A 22,207-nucleotide genomic window follows, 5' to 3' on the forward strand; every position below is an offset into this window, starting at 1 on the left:
ATAGACAAGAGAGCTACCCTTTCATTACCATATTTATTTTGAGATGTTTTTTAACGTAAGCATGCCCAAACAAGTCGAATGCTTACACAGAGCAAGTTTTACAGCCACGTCATGGGTTATGAGAAAGGGAGAGATAAGGAAGAGTGAGAAACAAGGGTAAAGAAACAGGAGACAGCTACACATCGAGAGAGAGAGAGAGCAAAAAATAAGGGGAAGAGAACAGCAAATAAAAGAGAAGCAGAAAGAGAAGACAGACAAACAAAAGACACAGTTAAAGAACATCTCCACTTACCCTTCCATATAAAGTATGCAGCAATGAATGGCCAGTTCTGTCAGCAACACAACAACAGCGATGTGCTTGACCTCCTTTCCCATATTTCAAACTCTGACCACCAAATGCACGTTGATATATTTTGCCATTTTCCAAACGACTGAAAGGCATACCATAGTTTTCCAGCTAAACAGAACCAAAAGGAAAAGACAAAGGAAAAAAGAAAAGTCACAGAAATTTGTCAAAAATAGGAGAAAACATGAAATCATCATCATCATCATTTAATGTTCATGTTCCATGCTGGCATGGGTTGAACAGTTCGAGAGGATCTGGTGAGTCCAAGGACTGCATTGTGCTCCAGTATCTGCATGGTCTCTATGGTTGAATGCCCTTGCCAACACCACCACTTTGCAGAGTGCACTGGGTGCATTGTTCATGCCACTGATACTAGTAAGGTTGCCATGCAGCTCACAAGACTACAAAACCCGAATGGGGAGAGTGGGGGCAGCATTTATGTGAGGAGATTAGGGTGAGGGGAAAACAGGGTTCTTGTACAGGAGTGAGATGGCTACTCACCCTTAGGAGAAGGAGTATGAATGAACTGTAGAAACTGCAAGTCCAGGTGTCACCTCAAAGTATGAGGTGAGCAGAAGTATGCTGGGACAGGAGAACTAGAAATGTGGATGGCTGGGTGAAGGGGTGTGGGCTTTCAGAAGTGTATGTGGGAGCAGGAGATGGGGGAATGGTAGGTAGGAAACAGTTTTAACCCTTTAGCAGTCAGATTGCTTTGTCAAATGTAATGCTTATTTATTCACATTGTTTTGAATTAATCATGCATTATCTCGTAGCTTTGAGATATCAATGAGTAAAAAAACATAGTTAGTTACCTTGAGTCATGCTGACTCATAAGGGCTGGTTTCCCAGTTTCATGGTGTATATACTCCCCACCTGGGCAGAACACTCGTCCATCACAGGATTATTCATTTTTGCCAGCTGATTGGAATGGAGCAACGTGAAATGAAGTGTAGGTTCAAGTTGTGGCTTCCGTGCTTGTGGCCTGTATATAGCACCATTTGAGCGTGATCGTTACCAGCGTTGCCTTACTGGCACATTAGAAAATCATTCGAGCAAGGTCGTTGCTAGTGCCGCTGGACTGGCTCCTGTGCAGGTGGCACATAAAATACACCATTTTGAGCATGGCCGTTGCCAGTACCGCCTGACTGGACTTCGTGCCGGTGGCACGTAAAAGCACCCACTACACTCTCGGAGTGGTTGGCATTAGGAAGGGCATCCAGCTGTAGAAACTCTGCCAAATCAGATTGGCGCCTGGTGTAACCACTTGGTTCACCAGTCTTCAGTCAAATCGTCCAACCCATGCTAGCATGGAAAGCGGACGTTAAACGATGATATTAGTGGCAGAGGCAGTATTAACACTGAGAGATAATATTTATCCCCACCTAAATGTGGATGTTCCATTAGAACAAAGTATAGTGCAGTAGTTACTACGAGAGAAATTCTTATATAGGCTTTTTGGTGCAAAATGCACTCTTGTTTATATCGCTAGTGGAGCGATAAATCCCAGCTACCTCCAATGCCGAGACCACCAGACCACATGATTTTGGCCTTGATTGGTCTTGTCAATGATGGACACTTGATCACTAGAGGCAGATTAGGTTTTTAGGGTTTGTTGTTCTACATTACTCTCAGTAATATGGTAATTCATAAAGAAGGGAAGAAAAATTCTATGATAATATGAAGGAATGAAAAACAGTACAAGACTGGATGGTGAGTTGACCATCTCAATCAAGTGAATGGGAAGAGAAGAAAATGAGGAAACACTTACCTCAATGACAGCTTTGGGTGCCTCTTCACACATGTAGCTGATAGCATCTTGATCTCCAAGCCAATCTGATCCTTTCACTGTGTCATAGAAATGGTAACGCCAGTCATCCTCTTCCATGTTACCAAGAGCAGCATTGATACCTCCCTAGAATTGATATAACAGTGCAAGTAATTAGCAATCTTAATAATCAAAGCTCCACCAAAAATAAAATGTTGGTGTCTACCATTATTGTGACCAAGAAAAAGTATTTACAACAGAGTAGCATTCTTGATGCCTGGAAATGTGGTATATATTAAATATTAGTAGCACTGTCAGATTATCATAGATTACCCCACTTAAATGTGGATGTTCCATTAGAACATTGATTGATTTTCAGTACCATAATCATCATCGTCATCATTATTAACACTTTAAGATCCATTATTGTCTTATTTAATGGTTTAGTCAGAGAAGTGCAGTACAGTGCCCATGACTGTTATAAAGCTTCCAAAACTGGTAGGGCGTATAGATGAAACAATAGAAAGCAAAGCACAGAAAGTAAAAAACTGAGTCATCCTCAGTCCTGGCCCAAATTATTACAACAGAGGAGATCCCAGACAAAACTAACAAGCTTTTTGAAGCAATTTTTATCTACTTAATTTCACTTACAAGGCTTGGGTTAACACTAGGTTATGGTAGAAAACATCTGCCCAAGTAAGACAGAACCTGGATCTAAGTGACTGCAAATCAAACTTCTTAACCACACTGCCATGCCCGCACTCATAAATAGATGCTTATAACAACTGGGTTTACCAAGCAGTTACCTATCAAACTATTAACAAAACTTGATAGTGCTTAACTACAGTCACTGTAAAAGAACAGGCAATTACAACAAGAAACAGCTGTCAATTTGATTGGATAGTTTTCAATTCTAAAATGAACACTATTTTTCCATGCTTGCATGGGTCAGATGGAGTTTATTGAGGCAAATTTTCTATGGTTGGATGCCCTTCCTATCACCAACTCTCACTTGTTTCCAAACAAGCTAATAATAGGTACAGGCGTGGCTGTGTGGTAAGAAGCTTGCTTCCCAACCACATGGTTCCAGAGTCAGTATCCTTCTCTACTCTAGGCACAAGGCCCGAACTTTTGGGGAGGGTGCCAATTGATTAGATCAACCTCAGTATGCAACTGGTACTTAATTTATTGACCCCGAAAGGATGAAAGACAAAGTCGACCTCGGCTGAATTTGAACTCAGAGCATAAAGACAGACAAAATACCGCTAAGCATTTTGCCCGCTGTGCTAACGTTTCTGCCAGCTCGCCGCCTTAATCCAGATTCAGTATCATTGCATGACACCTTGGGCAAGTGTCTCTTCTATAGCCTCAGGCCAACCAAAGCTTTCTGAGTGGATTTGGCAGATGGAAACTGAAAGAAGCCCATTGAATATATATATATATATATATATATATATATATATATATATGGATGTATGTATATATGTATGCATATATCTATGTGCAGGTGTTTGTGTTCATCACCCCACCACTGCTTGACAACCAGTGTTGGTGTGTTTACATTCTCGTAACTTAGCAGTTCTGCGAAAGAGATCGATAGAATAAGTACCAGGCTTTAAAAAATAAGTACTGGGGTCAGTACATTCGACTAAACCTTCTTCAAGGAGATAACTCAGCCTAATGACTGAAACAAGTAAAAGATTTCCTCACTGTCCAGACATGTTTTCACAGAATATTGGAAATGAATGTCAGTGCTTGTATAACAATAACAATCATTTGCAACTTTGATGCAATGTCAAGTCAAGGAGGTACAAACACACATGCATATTTCCACTCAATGAGCTTCTTTCAGTTTCCAGCAACTTGTTGATAGATTCAGTTTTAGCTGCAATCCAATGGTCATGAATGACCATGGGATTGCAGCTAAAAAGTTTGCTCCCTGAGGTTCAAGTCCCAGTAAGGTTGTTTATGGAAGACCAGCAATCATCCATATACACCAGTATCCCCTCTCTACAACACCAATGTTATCCACAGGAAAGGAAAAGGTCGATACAGCTTTGCATTGATTACATCACAACTGGTTTCTACAGCTGAATGAACAGGAGCAACGTGAAACAAAATGTTTTGCTCAAGAACACAACACACAGCCCAGTCTGGGAATCAAACTCACTACCTCATGATTCTGAGCCCAACGCTCTGACCACCAAGCAATGCACCTTCATCAACAAGTAGAAAATATATTTTCCCAATCTTTGATTATAACAATAAAGCCATCTCTATAATTTATTCTACATTTGATCTGGTGGTTAAATATCTTAACTTTCTCCTTGTTCAATAAAAAGACTAAGACTACAACAGTAAGTCGTTTCAGACAGAACTTACCTGAGCTGCCACAGTGTGGGAGCGAGTTGGAAACAGTTTGGTTACACATGCTGTTTTGAAACCTTCATTGGCCAAACCAAAGGCTGCTCTCAATCCTGAGCCACCGGCACCTACGACAACAGCATCGTATGTGTGATCAATGACTGGATAGTCCCGGCTTATCTGAAAAGAGAATATTAAAAAAAAATAAGTTACATTCACTTTAACTGCCAGCTAAAAATGACCCACCTCACCCTTTAGTTATTAATAGTAATGCACCCCGGCGTTGCCCAGGTGTTATGACGTATAGCCACGTTGTATTACTTGTTCCTTTCTTATGGGAAGAATTGGCACGTGAGAAGTACGAAGCAAACAACTCTTCCTCATAAACATGTTTTTCAGTCATTTTCCGATGAACAACGCTGCAGTTTCCATCTACCAAATTCAGTCACAAGTCTGTGGTTGGCCTAAGGCTGTAGAAGAAAACACTTGCCCAAAGTACCATGCAGAGGGACTGAACATGGAACCATGTGGTTGGGAAGTAAACTTCTCAACCACACAGTCATTCTTGCACCTAATGTGTGTGTGTGTTTGTTTACATTTGTTGTTAAATCAAGTATTGTGTCCCACTATGTCTCAAAGTTAGCAGTTATCAAGCAGAGATATATAAAATAAATGTCAGATTGAAATTTTTGAAGGTAGCACCCAATCATGGCGACAATCGAAAGACTACCCAGTAAAATAATGTTTAAAGACTCAATGGCTTCAAATTTAAGGTAATGGATTACTAACCACAAGATAATGACTTCATATTGCACTTCCACTCTATATGATAACACTATATGTACAGCTCAGTCTACTTGACTTCCAACAATTAAGAATTGTAATTTGAAGTCGAATGGTTAGCAGTAAGAAAGATGTCCAAATTTCTTTAAAAATTATTGTTCAAAATATGAGAGAAAGTATTTTTTGCACCACAACAAAACACACACACAGAGGTGTGTCTGTGGTCACTTGAGTTACTACTAATAGCAGTCAAATCTCTCTTAAAACACACCTTTTCATCAAAAGAAAGGCAGAGATTTACTGTATTTCAGAAAGAAAAACAAAACTATACAATGAGTCTGCTTCACCAGAGGCAACTCTAGGCTACACAAAATAACGAACTTCACATTAAAAGATTATCCACTAAATAATTCCTTGGTAAAACACCATGTATTTTAAACATTTCTCATTATGCTTTTATCGTTCAGGCAGAGTTGTCTCCCTTAGCTAAAAACCTCAAAAGTGCACAACTTGACCTCATATTTGAGGTTATTTTTGTAGTAAAAAAGAGTCGTGTAAAAAAACATGCTTTATTTGGTGGCCAAAAGATCACTGAATCTTTTGCTACCTTCTACGTCAAAATTGGCAACTTAGTTTTTGAATCCATAAGACACACACACAAGCTCTGTTTTATATATTAAGATTACAACACATGGTGCTAACAATTTTCTGATAGCAAAAGCAACAACATATATGTATTGGGAAACATTTTGAATATGCATATAAAAGATATTTTATTATGCCAACTACAGCTTAATGATGCTAACTGGCAATACCTTCTACTCATGCTCACCAAATACACACAGAAATGCCCACATACCCCAATCAACCTTTCCATCTCAGTTAAGCATCTGTTAGTGTTATTTTGCCCAAAGAAAGGAATGCATGAACATGATCTACCCAGTGTTCATGGATACTATGGAGTGTACTGTAATCATCCCACGAATATGGACTATGATCTTAAGGAACATGTGATTTGTGGAAACGTGTAGCAATGCATTAAAATATTTATAAATTTCATCCAAGGATTATTATTAATATTATTACTATCATCATCATCATCATCATCGTTTAATGTCCGCTTTCCATGCTAGCATGGGTTGGACGATTTGACTGAGGATTGGTGAACCAGGTGGCTACACCAGGCTCCAATCTGATTTGGCAGTGTTTCTACAGCTGGATGCCCTTCCTAACGCCAACCACTCCGAGAGTGTAGTGGGTGCTTTTACGTGCCACCGGCACGAGGGCCAGTCAGGCGGTACTGGCAACGGCCACACTCAAAATGGTGTATTTTACGTACCACCTGCACAGGAGCCAGTCCAGCGGCACTGGCAACGATCTCAATTCGAATGTCTTTTCACGTGCCACCAGCACAAGTGCCAGGATCACGTTCAAATGGTGATATTTACGTGCCACCGGCACGGAAGCCAGACAGCTGCTCTGGCAACGATCACGCTCGGACGGTGCTCTTAGTGCTCCACTGGTACAGGTGCCATCACGATTTCGCCATATATCATCATCATCATCGTTTAACGTCTGCTTTCCATGCTAACATGGGTTGGACGATTTGACTGAGGACTGGTGAAACCAAATGGAAATACCAGGCTCCAATCTAATTTGGCAGAGTTTCTACAGCTGGATGCCCTTCCTAACACCAACCACTCAGAGAGTGTAGTGGGTGCTTTTACATATCACCCGCACGAAAGCGGCCACGCTCGAAATGGTGTCTTTTATGTGCCACCCGCACAAGAGCCAGTCCAGGGACACTGGCAACGACCCCACTCGAAAACCCTACAAAGGCCAGTCAGGAGATATATACAATTATATATATATATATATATATATATATACAAAAATGAGAATGTGTGTCTGTCTGTCTGTCGGTCGGTCTGTGTGAATCCCTAAAACTCGAGAACTACGCAACCAATTTCATTCAAATTTTACACATGCCTTACTTAGGGTTCCAGTTGTGTTTTAGTCAAAAAAAATTATTAACTTCTTGCAGAGTTCGAGCACACGGCAACATAATATCTCCTCCACTATTGAAGTATTACGTGTCAAAAGTGAAACAGAAACACTCATGTCAAATACTTTCACTTTAAAAATGAAACTATTCCACTAACTGAAACAATCACATTTCGATACTGTAGTGACAGATACTTTCACAGAGACAGAAAGAGAGAGCCAGAAAGAGAGAGCCAGAAAGAGAGAGACAGAAAGAGAGAGACAGAAAGAGAGAGACAGAAAGAGAGAGACAGAAAGAGAGAGACAGAAAGAGATGTATATGTATACATATACATGTATAGGTACACCATTTCGATACTGTAATGACAGATACTTTCAGAGAGAGAAAGAGATAAAGAGAGAGAGAGAGAGAGATGTATATGTATACATATAGATGTACACGTATATGTATATATATATATATAGATCTATACATACATGTATATGTATACATATGTGTAGATGTATATATATATATATATATAGATGTACATGTAATATGTACACATATATACATATATACATGCATACAGATATCTATACATATATACACCCATCACACACACATACACACAAACACACACATTAGTCATTTGTTTTCTTATCCAAAACTACGTCAAAAGTACTGAATGGATCTTTATGAAATTTGGAAATTATATTCTTTGCATAACGGCCATAACTCCCATGAAAATTCATATATTTTTGATGTTGATGAAATTTTAACCCAAACATAACAGATGAGCATTATTTAGAAAATGATGTCACACGTTATCGAGGCTACCATTCTTTCTGGATGTGCAAAAGGGAATGATGTCTTTATTCCAAGAATTCCTCTTACTCCATCAGGAGCAGACATTCCTTTTACATTCAGAAGACTACAATTCCCCCTTCGTGTGACTTTTGCCATGTCCATAAACAAATATCAGGGTCAAACACTGTCTGTAGCTGGTCTTCTCTTGGAAGAGCCCTGCTTCTCACATGGACAACTGTATGTTGGCTGCTCAAGAGTGGGCAGCAACAAAAAACCTATTTGTATATGCTCCACAAGGGAAAACAAGGAACATAGTTTACAATGAGGTGTTATAATCACAACAGCAAGAAAGTATGTACATGATCACCTTCTTTTACGAAACTCCATTGACTTTCATATATTTATATTGATATACATATATATACGTGTGTTTGGGTGCGTGTGTGTATATACATCTCTATATATAAAGATGATGCGTAGTCTAGACGGCGTTTTTAGATTTCATTATTCTCTTTAACTCGGGCAACGCCGGGTATTTCTGCTAGTATATAAAGAGAGAGAGAGAGAGAGAGAGAGAGAGAGAGAGAAAGAGAGAGAGAGAAAGAGAGAGAGAGAAAGAGAGAGAGAGAAGTTAGGTCAAGTAAAGAGAGGCTCCTTTGTTAACATGAAATCATTTCAGTGAAGTTAAAAGAAAAAAAAGCAAAACTTACTTGGGCTGATGCAGAGTGTTTAGCATCAGTGTTACGGCCATGGATTCTGAAGTGGAAATCACGAGTTTGAGATGCTGAAGCTACGGATGGTTTCACCTGAAATCACAATATAGATAACTCATTAGAATAAAAATCAAAACTCAGAGAAATCAAGTCAATCAAAAAAATTTTTTAAATCGTTATTGGCAAACAACTTTCATGATTATAGAGAAACACAATTATGTTGTCATGGTGATGATGATTGATCAATTAGAAACAAATTGCAGATGTTTATTTCCAGTAATACTTAGAAAATACAATGTTGAAGTAGATTCCATCAACCTATATCTTCTTAATTTAAAAACAAAATAAATGCTGGATAAGAGAAGTTTCATTGGAATTAAAGGTTTCTGAATGCATATAGTTTCATTGATATGATTTAAAATAGCACTAAAAGTTATTGACAAAGTAAATGGTTATATTCAAAAGGATAAAATTCTTCATGAGAATTTAGATCTACCAAGTAGCAAAGCCAAAATACACATCATGAAACAATTGACATGGTGGAGTACATCTGAAGGACCTAAATGTATAATAAAAATATCTCCTTAAGAAAAATTTGCAAAGGATTTGAACTCACAACTTATCAGTTGTTTGTCTAACAATTCAGCCAACAAACCAATTTATCTCTACTACAAGAAACAACAAAAAATATAGTAGAAACATGTATGGTTAAGAAGTTTCCTTCCAACTATGTGGTTTCCAGTTCAGTCCTACACACAGCACTTTGAACAAGTGCCTTCTACTATAGCCCCAGGCCAATCAAAGCCCTACAAGTGAATTTGGAAGATGGAAACTGAAAGAAGAGTCTGTGTGTGTGCGAGAGAGAGAGAGAGAGAGAGAGAGAGAGAGAGAGAGAGAGAGAGAGAGAGAGAGAGAGAGATCCTGTCTTAACACTGCACATTGATTGTATACAAAATCAACTTTTATATAAAAGTATGGTTATTTGTTTTGCAATCTACTATTTAAAAAACAACACATACAATCTGGCCATTGGTTTGTTTGTGTTGGAAGAATTAGGGAAATATTACTTTGTTTGGAGACAAGTGAGGATGAGCAATAGTAAAGATTATCCGTCAGTCAAAAAAATACACAAACAAATTTCACCTGGTCTATGAAATCATAGAAAAGTATACACTGACACCATGATGATAAAAAGAAAAGAAAAAGAAAGGCAGCAAGTGCAAATGTTTTAATGAATTACCTCACCAATGCTCATAAGTATGTAAACAATCAGTTTAACCAATCAGCTGCATTGCTCTAATATGTAATAGTATTGCTTTTTCTGTTTTACATGGTTATATTGTATGATAGATAAAAAAAGGAAATTTATTATCTAAATCTGAACTACTTATATTCACTCTCAAGTACAATGTTATCTTTGAATATAAAATAACCTTCACCTTTTTGTACCTAGAAATTAGTTTTTTCTACACTCAATGTAACAGTCCCCTCTTTAGTCCTTGATATTTTGAACTAAATTCCTCACGAAGAGTAAACATAGTAAGCTAGATTACATAATTAAGTACATAAAATATGATAATGTACATTTAAGTTATAAGACGGATTCTATAAACATAATACAGTTTTAACATTAAATATATATTACACGTGTGTGTAGGTGTGTGTTTAATAATAACCAGTGGCACGTAAATAGCACCATTTGAGCATGATCGCTACCAGCGTCGCCTTCCAGGCATGTGAAAAGACATTCGAGCGAGGTCGTTGCCAGTGCCAGTCAGGCGGCACTGGCATCAGCCATGACTACAATTTCACTTGGTTCAAGCATGACATATTGCTCGATGACTGAAGGGTGATTTTAAATGGGCCAGTTATGCAACACTGGCATTGGCCACGGCTACGATCTCACTCGGCTTGCCGGATCTTCTCAAACACAGCATATCTCCAAAGGTCTCAGCTGCTTGTCATTGCCTCTGTGAGGCCCAACGTTCAAAAGTCGTGCTTCACCACATCATCTCATGTCTTTCTGGGTCTCCCTCTTCCACAGGTTCCCTCCATCGTTAAGGTGTGACACTTCTTCATACAGCTATCCTCATGCATACGTAACTCAGGACCATACCAGCACAGTCATCCCTCTTGCACACCAATATCTGATGCATCTTATGTACACTTATCTGTTAGGGCACTTAAACTCTGTCGTGTATGCACACTGACATTACACATCCAGCAGAACATACTAGCTTCCTTTCTTTCAAGCCTATGCATGTCCTCAGCAGTCACAGCCCATGCTTCACTGCCATGTAGCATGGATGTTTGCACACAGGCATCATACAGTCTACCTTTCGCTCAGAGCAAGAGGCCCTTTGTTACCAGCAGTGGTAGGAGTTCTCAGAACTCTGCCCAGGATATACTTATTCTAGAAGCCATGCCCTCAGAGCATCCACCCCCACTACTGACTTTGTCACCTAGGTAGTGGAAGCTATCAACTACAAAGAAAGCCAAGCTATCAATTACAAGACAGGAACAGCCTGACTTGAATTCTGTTATTGCCTGGAAAACTATGATGAATAAGAGGAGGCTGAAGACTGATCCTTGTTGAACCCCCCACTTCTACCCGGAATTCTTCACTATACTCATTACCAACCTTCACCTTACTGACAGCATCCCTGTACATGGCTTGTGCATTGTACAGCTCTCATATACCACTCATCCATCCCTAGTTTCTGTATTGGCCACCAGTTAAGAGATCAGGGGTCCCTGTCAACACAAACACACATATTTGCAAACGTAAAACTACTGAGTGAATCACATGAACTGTTTATTTGTCTGTGTCTGTGTATAAATATTATATGGAGAGTGGGGTAACTAGACAGATAGATGAATGGCTACATAACTAGATACAAACAATCACAAACCAAACTTCTTAACTACACACTTATGCCCACATCATTCATTTCCAAATGTTTCCCTTTGTATATTTCTGCATTCGGATGCAATAAGTACTGCTTGTTGAGTCAATTGGGAGGAAGCAATACTTCACGTAGTGCTTTAATATTTCCTGTCAGCATCATTCATTGCACTGCTCTGAGAATATTCACCCTCCACATCCAAGTAATATAGAATCTGAATTGATAGGTTAGACAGTTTTACAAACTGCTTTTGTAGGATCTTTTGTAAAATGTACCATTCATGAATCACTTTCTGCTTCAAAACCACAGTTGTTTTTTTTTTTGTTTTTGTTCACTTTAATCTGGTAAATACTCTTACATCTTCATCAATATTTAATACTTCTCAGGTACCTAACACATGAGCAATGAGTACAATAATCTTCATGTCTTTTAACTGCTGTCACATTCATTAGGATAAACTCAAATCTGCTTCGTTTAACTCCATACACAAAGGACTATTTCATTTTTATGACTAAATGTTTGAAGTTTAGGATATCTATGTGAACAATTACTTCATTTAAAGTATTTAGGACCAGCTTTCTGACATTTGCTAGATAGATAGATGCATAATCTGGCAAAACTACAACCTGACATAACTTTGAGATAACTGGTAAGCGAGAATGTCACCTTGAATAAATACACAAGTCTTCCTAGGTTTTTAAATGAACTGAAATTTTAAACTACCATATTTACCCATGTATAAAAAGTGCATTATTATTTTTAAATGTATCTGAAAAAGCAGCCCTGCATTCAAAGCAGCCATGGAAGAGTGATCACCATAGACAAGGCAGCCACATGAGCATAAAATATTGAAAACAAGCCAAATTATCAGGCTATTGGCAGAAACTTATAATTTATTTAGAGTACATCAGCACTTACATAAGGAGGTCACATCATTGCATTATACCACCTTCCCCAGCATACATAATCCACATGTGATTTGTAATTCATCATCATCATCATCATCATTTAACATTTGTTTTCCATGCTGGCATGGGTTGGATGGTTTGGCTGAAAACTGGTAAGCTGGGGAGCTGGACCAGGTTCCAATCTGATTTGGCATAGTTTCTACAGCTGGATGCCCTTCTTAATGCCAACCACTTAAAGCATACTGGGTGATTCTTACATACCAGTTACAAAACACCAGCATCAGCCACGACTATGATCTCACTTGACTTCACAGGTTTTCTCAAGCATGGTATATTGCCAAAAGTCTCAGTCACTTGTCACAAGTATCTAACACATGAGCAACAAATAGAGTAATCTTCATGTCTTTTGCTATTGGGATAAACTCAGTCTACTTCATTTAACTCCATACGCAAAAGACGAATTCATTTTTATGACTAAAAGCTTGAAGTGGAGGATATACACGTGAACAATTACTTCACATTTAATGACTGTGCTATTTTTTACCCTTTAGCATTTAAACAGGCCATATCCAGCCCAAATATTCTATCTATTTTATGTTCAAAGTGGTCAGATCTGGCAGATCCCACATCTATCCTACGATGGCATTCTAAAAATAAGCAATTACATCATTGAAAACTTGAAGGTACAAGATAATGCAAGATTAATTCAAAGCAATATGAACAAGAGCACTCAGAAAGAACAAACTTCTGCCAAGGCAACACCAATGTTCTCTCAATGATTAGCCAGAGATAATTTTTTAAAATGAGAATATCTGAAGTAAACTCGACTTCTCTCACAAATGAGAATACTAATAATGAACCCGAAATTAAGTAAAAAAAAAAAAAAAAAAAAAAAAAAAACGGGAAAATAATCCAGAATCCTTGTCCAGTACCAGATCGATCCCCAAATCTAATCACTTTGTGCTAGTCACAAGGTCAAACAACCCTGAAAGTTTCATCCGAATCCATCCAGCAGTTCTTGAGATATCTTGTACACGGACAAACAAACACAACTAAAAACAATACATCCACCTTTGCTAAGGCGGAGGTAACAAATAAGCATTACATTCGACAAAGTAATCTGAATGCTAAAACATTAAGAAACACTTTTTTAATTATCTAAAATTGTGGTTCATATGGCCCCTAGAGGTCCAGATAAGATTTTGTTGTTAAAACTTATGTACAATAAATTTGGTTATACTTCTACAATACGCAAAATATTTTAATTTTTCATACAACTCCTAATAACATTTAATTATAAAAACATGTGAATTTCTAAAAACATCAAATGACTAATTAGCACTCTAAATGCTTTGCAACATTTGTTTCTGAAAGTAGGGGTTTTCTGATTGCAGCCCTCCCGTGAAAGCCGGCTTTGTGCAGCTCTCGGCAAACAGTTTTTGTGGAAACTGGGTTCTCTCGGTGGTCATTATATATATATATATATACATACACACACGCACGCACATTTTTTTCTATACAAGGTGCAATAAATCTGTAGATTTGGTCTACAGAATATAGAAAGTTGCAAAAGTTTATGGACTGAGAACTTAAGATGGAAAAATGTAATTGGACATTTTGCAACAACAATGAAGCATTGTTTTACAGCCAAATAGCCTTCCCATCACTAACTCTTGGTTGAGAAACATCGAGGAATGTTAAATTTTCATCTGCATATCAGCTATTCACAAGTGGATATAACAAACCCATAGTAGTGGTGTACAACCCTGGTGGTTAATCAGAGAGACACAAAACCTCAAACTAGAAATACAAGCTTCACATCCCATTTGGTAATGACCTTAACCAAAATATAATCAATTATACAGTTGGTCTCCACTCGATTTTCAAGTAACATATCTTTTATTTCACACATCCTCAAAGGTGAAAAGCAAAAAACAATTTGTTGACAGAAGAAATGACAACATCACCAACTGTAGCTTGTGATTCTCGGAGAAATATAAATGTAAACTAATGTGCACATGCACACACATGGAAATAGATACATACATACAAATGAAGGTTGACTGAAAATCTCATAGGTCGACCAAGATACTCCCACAGATTGTGACCAAATGAGGTTTTATTTTTCAACATAGTCCCCTTTGTAGTCCACACACTTCCATCAGTGCTGGAGTGCTTGTATCCCATTGGTGAAGAAATTTTCATCTTGCTGGTCAAAAAAGTCAACAACAGCAGATATGATTTCATCATCACTGAGACACTGGTTCCCAGTCATGTGTTCTTTCATGTCAAGGAATAGATGGAGCCAAATCAGGAGAACAGGGAGGGTGATTAACAAGTTCAAAGTCACAGTCATGCATAGCAGTCATTGAAACCAAGGCCTTACATGCTGGAACATTGTCCTGATGAAACAAGACCATTCGTCAGTTTTCTTGGGTTTTTGGTTTTGACAGCCTTTTGTAATTGTCTCAGCAAGTTGGCATAGTAGTCTTCATTGTTGGAGCGACCCTTTTGAAGATAGTCAATAAACACAAAGCCTTTTGCATCCCAAAAAACTGAGGCCATCACCTTCCCTACAAATGAAATGTCCTTGGCCTTCTTTGGAGCAGGTGAGGAGAGAGTGTTTCCACTGCATGGATTGTCTCTGACTCAAAGTGAAGCTGACTCTCATCTTGGCTTAAGAAACACTCAAGGAAACCAGCTGGGTCCGCTTCCAACAATGTCAGATTTTGCCATGATGTGATCAGCCTGGTGCACTTTTAATCAGATATCAGAAGGTATTACACCCACAGAGAAGAAACCATCATACCAAGTTCACTGAGCAGAATATTCTCAACTCTCTCACAGGATATGCTAATAGCATTAGCTATTTGATTTATAGCCAATCGCCTGTCATCCATCATAATCAATGTTTTCCTCAGTGGTGGCAGTTGCAAGACATCCAGATCTTGGGTCATCTTCAAGACTTTCCCTTCTCCTCCTAAATTCAGCTGCCCACTTTTGCAATGTTGATAAAGCTGGAGTGTCATCCCCTAATGTAGCAACCATGTCAGCATGAATGTTGTTGTTGGGGGATAAACTCTTTTTCTGCTGGTACTTGATAACAGCACAATGCCAAATTTTGTCAATTTTCAAGAGAAGTCACTACTAGTTACTTTTGATGTCTTTTTTGAACAGTCTCACGTCAGTTTACTTGGAAAGAAATAATGCAGTTATTAATAAGAACAGCTGAAATTAATGCATACAAGATTTCAAAGCCCTAGCATCACTCCTTCATAGACAGCCCATGAATTTTGCAGCCCACTCTTGTATTATATTGTGGGAGTATATTGGAAAGTATGAAATCATAAATTTATAAATGAACTACATTATGGAAGAATTGTATTTCAACTTCTTTTAGATCAAGTGTATAGTTGTTCAAATTTTGGTCAACATAATTGCCATACAAGATTTAAAACTTGTATTTTTGGTTGTAACATTTTATCTAACAGTGACTGGCCATCACTATAAGGGTTCTATTGTCACCCACTCATTGTAAATAGCTGACAGGCAGATGAAGTTTTAACATTCCTTTCATCATTCAAGGATAGTTTGTTTTTTTCTTATTTAGGTAGTTAAAAAATGTTTTTAAACATAAGTCATTAAATGAAACAGAGATCAGGTGTGGGCTATGCATTCTGGAGAAAGAGGTATAATGAAATAATGACCTCTCCACACAAGTGCTAATGTACTATAAGCAATTATCATAAGTCTGTACTGAGAGTCTGTGATAATTTGGCTTGATTACAATATTTTATTATTAATAACAATTATCATTTCTAGCACACTTAAGCTCATTTAGCTCCATAGCCTATGACATTTGGGGGGGAAAAAAAAAAGGTTAGACTTCCTTCTCAAATCATGCCGACTCACAAGGGCTGATTTTCCAGTTTCCATGACGCATATATTCCCCACCTGGACAGAACACCAGTCAATCGCAAAATTACTCATTTTTGCCAGCTGAGTGAACTGGAGCAACATGAAATGAATTGTTTTGCTCAAGAACATGTGTTACTCAATCCAGGAATCAAAACCACACTCTTAGGAGTATGGGTCCAACACCCTAACCACTAAACCACACGCTTCCACCTGTGACACTTGGTCTCCCATCCTTAATCCTTTATCATTTAAACTGACCATATCTGGCCCAAATATTCTACCTGTTTTATGCTCAAACCAGCTACACCTGGCCTCTTACACTTACCCGACAATAGCCTTCTAAAAATAAATAACATCATCAAAATCTCACAGTTATGAGATAATGCAAGATTATCATCATCATCATGCATATTCTTTATCTTCACCAATAAAAGTACCCGGGTCGATTCATTCAACAAAAAATTCTTCAAGGCAGGAACCCAGCATGACCGCAGTCTAATAGACTGAAACAAGTAAAATATAAAATAAAAATTTACCAAAAATATATCTTCAGTGTACAGTTAGAAATACAACTCACTATTGTGTGAGAGAAAGCTCCACGCGGATTACCATAATCCAGTCAGCTTCTTGTATAGTACTTAGTTGACCACTGTACTTAAGTAGTGTTAGTGGTTACGATATACAGAGCAAATGTAGGTTTATCTTGATTTTCCACTTTATGATAGTAAATAATATACATGGATCAGGAGAGTCAGGGAACTTTTTTAACCAATTACCCCAAGACATATTTATTTACGTCAACATTACCCCCTTGATTTGAAAGGAAGAAAATCATAGATTCTTTGAATTAAAAAGGTTTATTGAATCTATTTACAAGTCCAATACAGATGCAAAGTTGCCAGAGGAAAATTTTCTGTCGTAACAAGGAACACGTTTTTATATAATTTGACTTATGTCTAATGAGTCCTCATTAGCCCCAAGAATTTCATTTTTACCCCCACTTCAGGTAATTTACCCCCAGTACGCTGACCCCTGATCAAGATGGTGCTAAAATAAATCGTAAAATTAAGGCTATTTAACCTCCAAGTCAAGGATAAGAGAAACGTTACATAACACGTCTTATATAATGCAAATAAGTATCGTTAATTAAGTACACATATCCACGTTCAGTCAAATGAAAAGAAAATTTATTCTCTTACGAAATTGCAGTTAAATGGAATTAAACATACCAAGGAACCAAGAAACCTTCAACAAATTTATTGTGCAGCTTTTAAAATTACGACAGTTCTAACTGTAGGTTAGCTACGTATACATCCGTTTGATTTTTAAAAACTGTTTCTCATAACATTAACATTTTTCCTTTTTTTCTATCGCAACTTTCTCTCATCCCCATTATTTTTTACTTATGCTTGAAAGAGAGAGAAAAAAATTACGGCGTTATTAAAATTACAGAGCCAGCTGCTAAACAGTTGACCCTATGAAGTACCTAACATGGTGCTCTCTAAACAGAACAAAACAACCTTGTTCGGTTAAGGTTTTGCATCCAAAGCTTTAGACAACCAAGAATGAAAATTGCTAAGGTCAGGATGATAATACTTGATTTTTGTTAATGCCAAAATGAATCATTGAGTTAAGCAGGTCATTCGGCCGTCCCAGTCAAGAATGTGTTACATAACAGTTTTTATATAACACAGACAACGGGATGACACTTACGTTCGGTGCGAAAAGAAAACAATTCCTTTACTTATGCAAAGAATTATCAGGAAGGATAGAATAATGTATTAAACTAAATGATTTGTTATAAAGATAAAACTGAAACAAATCTAGTACAAGGTAACTAAGGGCTCATTCTTTTTATCACACTTTTCTCAGCTGATATATTTGATTAATAATTTTATTAATACTGTCTTTTTGTGAGTAATTCACAAATGTTACCGACATGCAGTAAATTCATAAATACTGTTAGTTTGCCTTGTGGCAGCTAGTAATTTTATCAATACACACAAAGAAGAAACGCCGTTTAACCTCAGAATCATAAAGGATTCCAGCTATGACTATCTCGTCCTTATTCGGACGAAGAATACATTATATAAAGTCACCTTTATCGACATTATCTGAAGTCACATCGGCAACCTTTCGTTTTGACTAAGGCACTTCGCAGTCACATCTATAAGGAGCCAATTAAAGATTTAGCTGCTATTTCTAGCAGGCCTAGAGGCACGATGAGACTCCCTTTAATCTTGACACAAGGCAGTGTTGGTCTAACAGCCAATAGCAATGTTCGAACAGTGTGAGAACGATCGATTAATGTAAGAAATTTTATGAACGAGGAAAAAAAAAAAATCACTTGCACACTCGGAAAGTATCAATATTGATATTTACGAATTAGCAACGTGTTGATTATGGTACATTTTTGCTATTACACCCGTTTCGTGAGACGGGTGTAATCTCGATGGACTTTCGAAATAGTCGCCACTACCTCATGGAGAAGGAGAAAAGCAAGAAAATAGGGCGAAGGTAAAGAATATGACCACCCGGTGTTTAGGGTTAGGGGGCGCGGAGGTAAAAAAATACGTACACCACCCGTTTCGGCGTAACAAAAACCCGACGTATTCTTTACTTTCGCCGGGTTAGGGTTACGAGAAAACGGGTGGTGTGCGTATTCTTTAGTTGTTTCTGGTAGTTTTACGCCAGAGATTGGCACGGAACGGAAGTGCAAAAATGGTGGGGGGGGGGGACATAAACATAAACCAATTATTTTACAGATGGAAACAGTCACTAAATTCCTTGTCCTTTTCTTTCTCCATGAAGTAGTTAGCTATTCCGAACATCCACGGATCAGAGGTTATATTCCTCACACGAGACGAGTGTAATAGTAAAACAATACCAAAATTAATGGTTAATATCTAGATCCAGGTTAAGGATACTCCAAAGGAAAGTGGCGATTTTTTGTTCATAACGAAAGATCGTCATATTAACTTCGATTATGTCACTACTTCCCTTGGGAAAGGCATAAATGCCACATATATCTTTCTCGGTTAATATTAACCTCTTTCTCTACTACCAACGAAATTAATTTGAATTACATTTCGATGGTCATACATAATACATAGAACAAAACAATGAATGGTGCAACCCAGTGTTGACTTCCAATTACGGATAATACCCTTAAGAAATAAATGACTAAATATCACAACTTCCTCTTACAAAATAAGTGACGCAAACAGATTAAGCTAAGTTCCTAACAAAACTGAGTTACTGATTTCGATTCCCCAGAATTATAGCCAACATTTCATTTACGTAACCAATGCCCTTCAGAAAGCATGATAGCAACTAGATGCCATTCTGTTGCGAAAATTTAACTTTATATTTAATAGGAAAATATAAAAATTAATCTCGCAAGGATGGGGGTAGAATAACTGCATTGTTGGCTATGTAGTAAATATCTAAAAGGTATGTGCGTCCTGCAATGTTCTAGGGGTATATAACAGAAACGAAGGTCGACTTTTTAATCGTTGTCCGGTTACGTAAATAAATATATCAATAACGAGGTGTCCCAGGTGCACCGCAAGATGATGTATGCAAAATAAATAAATAAATAAAACAAAGGGATACGGTCAAACTAAAGGGTTTGACCCGGTGGGAAATAAAAAAAAAATAAAATAGTCTAATAGGTGTAAAACAACTTGCTGGGAACGAATATGATGGAAAAAATGCACGCTCGCGAACGGGGGTCGGGGGGGGGGAGACTCGGAACATTCACATCGTCACAGACACTCACAGACACACACACACTCGTTCCCAGCAAGTTGTTTTACACCTATTAGAATATTTTATTTTTTTATTTCCCACCGGGTCAAACCCTTTAGTTTGACCAGGGATACTATACAATTATCGATCTATCTTTCTATTTATTTATCTATCTTACATATATTATACAGCTAATGTAAGTTGCTTGTTTGACAAAAGCTACAGGAGTAAGAACGAGCAGATCTCAGATGTTATTGGAATCACACCACGCAACCTTCCCCATAAAAATTTGTTTTGTAAGCAGTTGCAATGCTAGAACTAAAGAAAAAGAACACAGCAAAAGTACAGAAGTAAATGACAAATATTATAAATTTACATGCTCCTTACCAAATGTTTAAATAAAAGGTTGCGGGTCCCAGCACTAAACTGCAGTAACAACGCCATGTCAAGCAAACGAAATGAAACTTGACGCATGCGTAATTGTGTTGTTTAGGAGTTCGTTTTATAGAATCTACTGATATACTTTTCTGGTTTATGGATGTACAGAAGTATCACAGAAATTTAATGTTGTTTCATTGAATGAAAAAGTTTCTGCGCCATATTTCTTCGTTTTTGTCATGTAAATGTGTTTTTATTATGTTTTCATGAGCATTTTTTCCTTCTTAATGTTATTTTCGTTTTCTTCTTCGTTTCATTTACATCTTCTCGTTTTTATTCCCTTTTTCTTTTGTCTGTATTCTCTTTGTAGTAAGGCAGATTTTTGGAGAATTTTGAACCCTTTCTCTCAAATTTTCTTAGCTCGGGCCCATGACCAACCATATAACAGACAGTGTGTTGCCATAAAAGACATTAACGCCTGCGTGGATATGGCTTGTCCAGTCAGCACTGATGTGGCGAGTTTTCCTGCCAAAGAGAGCGAACAAAAGTTCTGGGAAATTTGGCTTACAGTTATAAAAAGTTGGTCAATTCAACATCAGACTAGAGCCACGCAGCATTATGCACGAAATCCTGTCACTTTGCTTAATGAGTTGGTCTCTTGCTCTCATTCACATTTCTTGACATGCTTATGTCATGTTCAGCGTTTACATCATGTTCAACAAAAGGTAGCAACTTTGAATGGTAGTGTCGAATAAAGCACACATTGCTTAATATTTGATAGTTTAATTCTTTTTACAAACTTGATCTTCAGTATCTACGAACAATTTTCATAATATTGTCTGTTCGTTGTTTCATTAATGTTCTTCAATTAATGTAAATATAAACGATGCAGGTTAAATAAAATATATGAAACTCAAAAGAAAGGATTTGGGTAATCATTGTTTTGTTTTTTTTAAGCAGCCAACTCAGACTTGTGAACTACCAATGAAAAAATTAAAATTCACACTATATCTTTTCCTCATTTTTATTCCCTTATTCGTTATTTGATTTTGAAACAAATTGTCGTCATTTAACGTCTGTTTTCCATATTGGCATAGGTTGGATGGTTTGAAACGAGTCACACCAGGGGATCTTGTTCAAAACGGGTGCACCAGTATTTTCTTAACGAAACACTTTGAAACTTGGGACACTGGTAGAATGTGTCATATAAAACATCTTTTTCTCTTAGTCTTCTTAACAAAAAAACGTACATCGCAAGTTATTTCATGTTAAAGTTGTCGTATTTCTGTAACTTCAACCAATCACTGACGTCTATTCAGCTGAATAGAGTTACTGCCTACCGGTCATAAAAATGTTATTCCCTGTGACATATTTCATCCGGTTTAATCGTAATTTATACGCATATGTTGTTTATATAATAAATTACGCTGTGCGTATCTATGTGTGTAACAATTTTAGAGTTCGGATTCTAGAGTTAGGTTTAGTTTTAGGGTTAGGGTTAGGGTTAGGGTTGAAATGTCAGAACTAACGGGGATTAATACGATATACACCGTTACAGCGCTAACTGTTTTCAACTGAATAG

The 22,207-nt window shown here is 37.5% G+C and overlaps 1 protein-coding gene across 1 annotated transcript in view; it reads right to left on the reverse strand.

Annotated features, from left to right (window-relative positions):
• The window catches only part of LOC106882182 (succinate dehydrogenase [ubiquinone] flavoprotein subunit, mitochondrial), a 55,763-nt gene extending 35,038 nt beyond the window's left edge, over nt 1–20,725 (reverse strand). Inside the window, exons 1-5 of the mRNA XM_052971309.2 lie at nt 20,635–20,725; nt 8,763–8,858; nt 4,494–4,655; nt 2,115–2,258; nt 293–457 (exon numbers count right to left, since the gene is read on the reverse strand). Coding sequence (XP_052827269.1) covers nt 293–457; nt 2,115–2,258; nt 4,494–4,655; nt 8,763–8,858; nt 20,635–20,721 — 654 coding nt within the window. The 5' untranslated portion in view covers nt 20,722–20,725. The remainder of the gene's footprint in view (nt 1–292; nt 458–2,114; nt 2,259–4,493; nt 4,656–8,762; nt 8,859–20,634) is intronic.
• Nucleotides 20,726–22,207: the final 1,482 nt, after the last annotated feature.

Source organism: Octopus bimaculoides, chromosome 10 (assembly GCF_046866305.1).
Source record: "Octopus bimaculoides isolate indiv1 chromosome 10, ASM4686630v1, whole genome shotgun sequence".
NCBI lineage: Eukaryota > Metazoa > Mollusca > Cephalopoda > Octopoda > Octopodidae > Octopus > Octopus bimaculoides.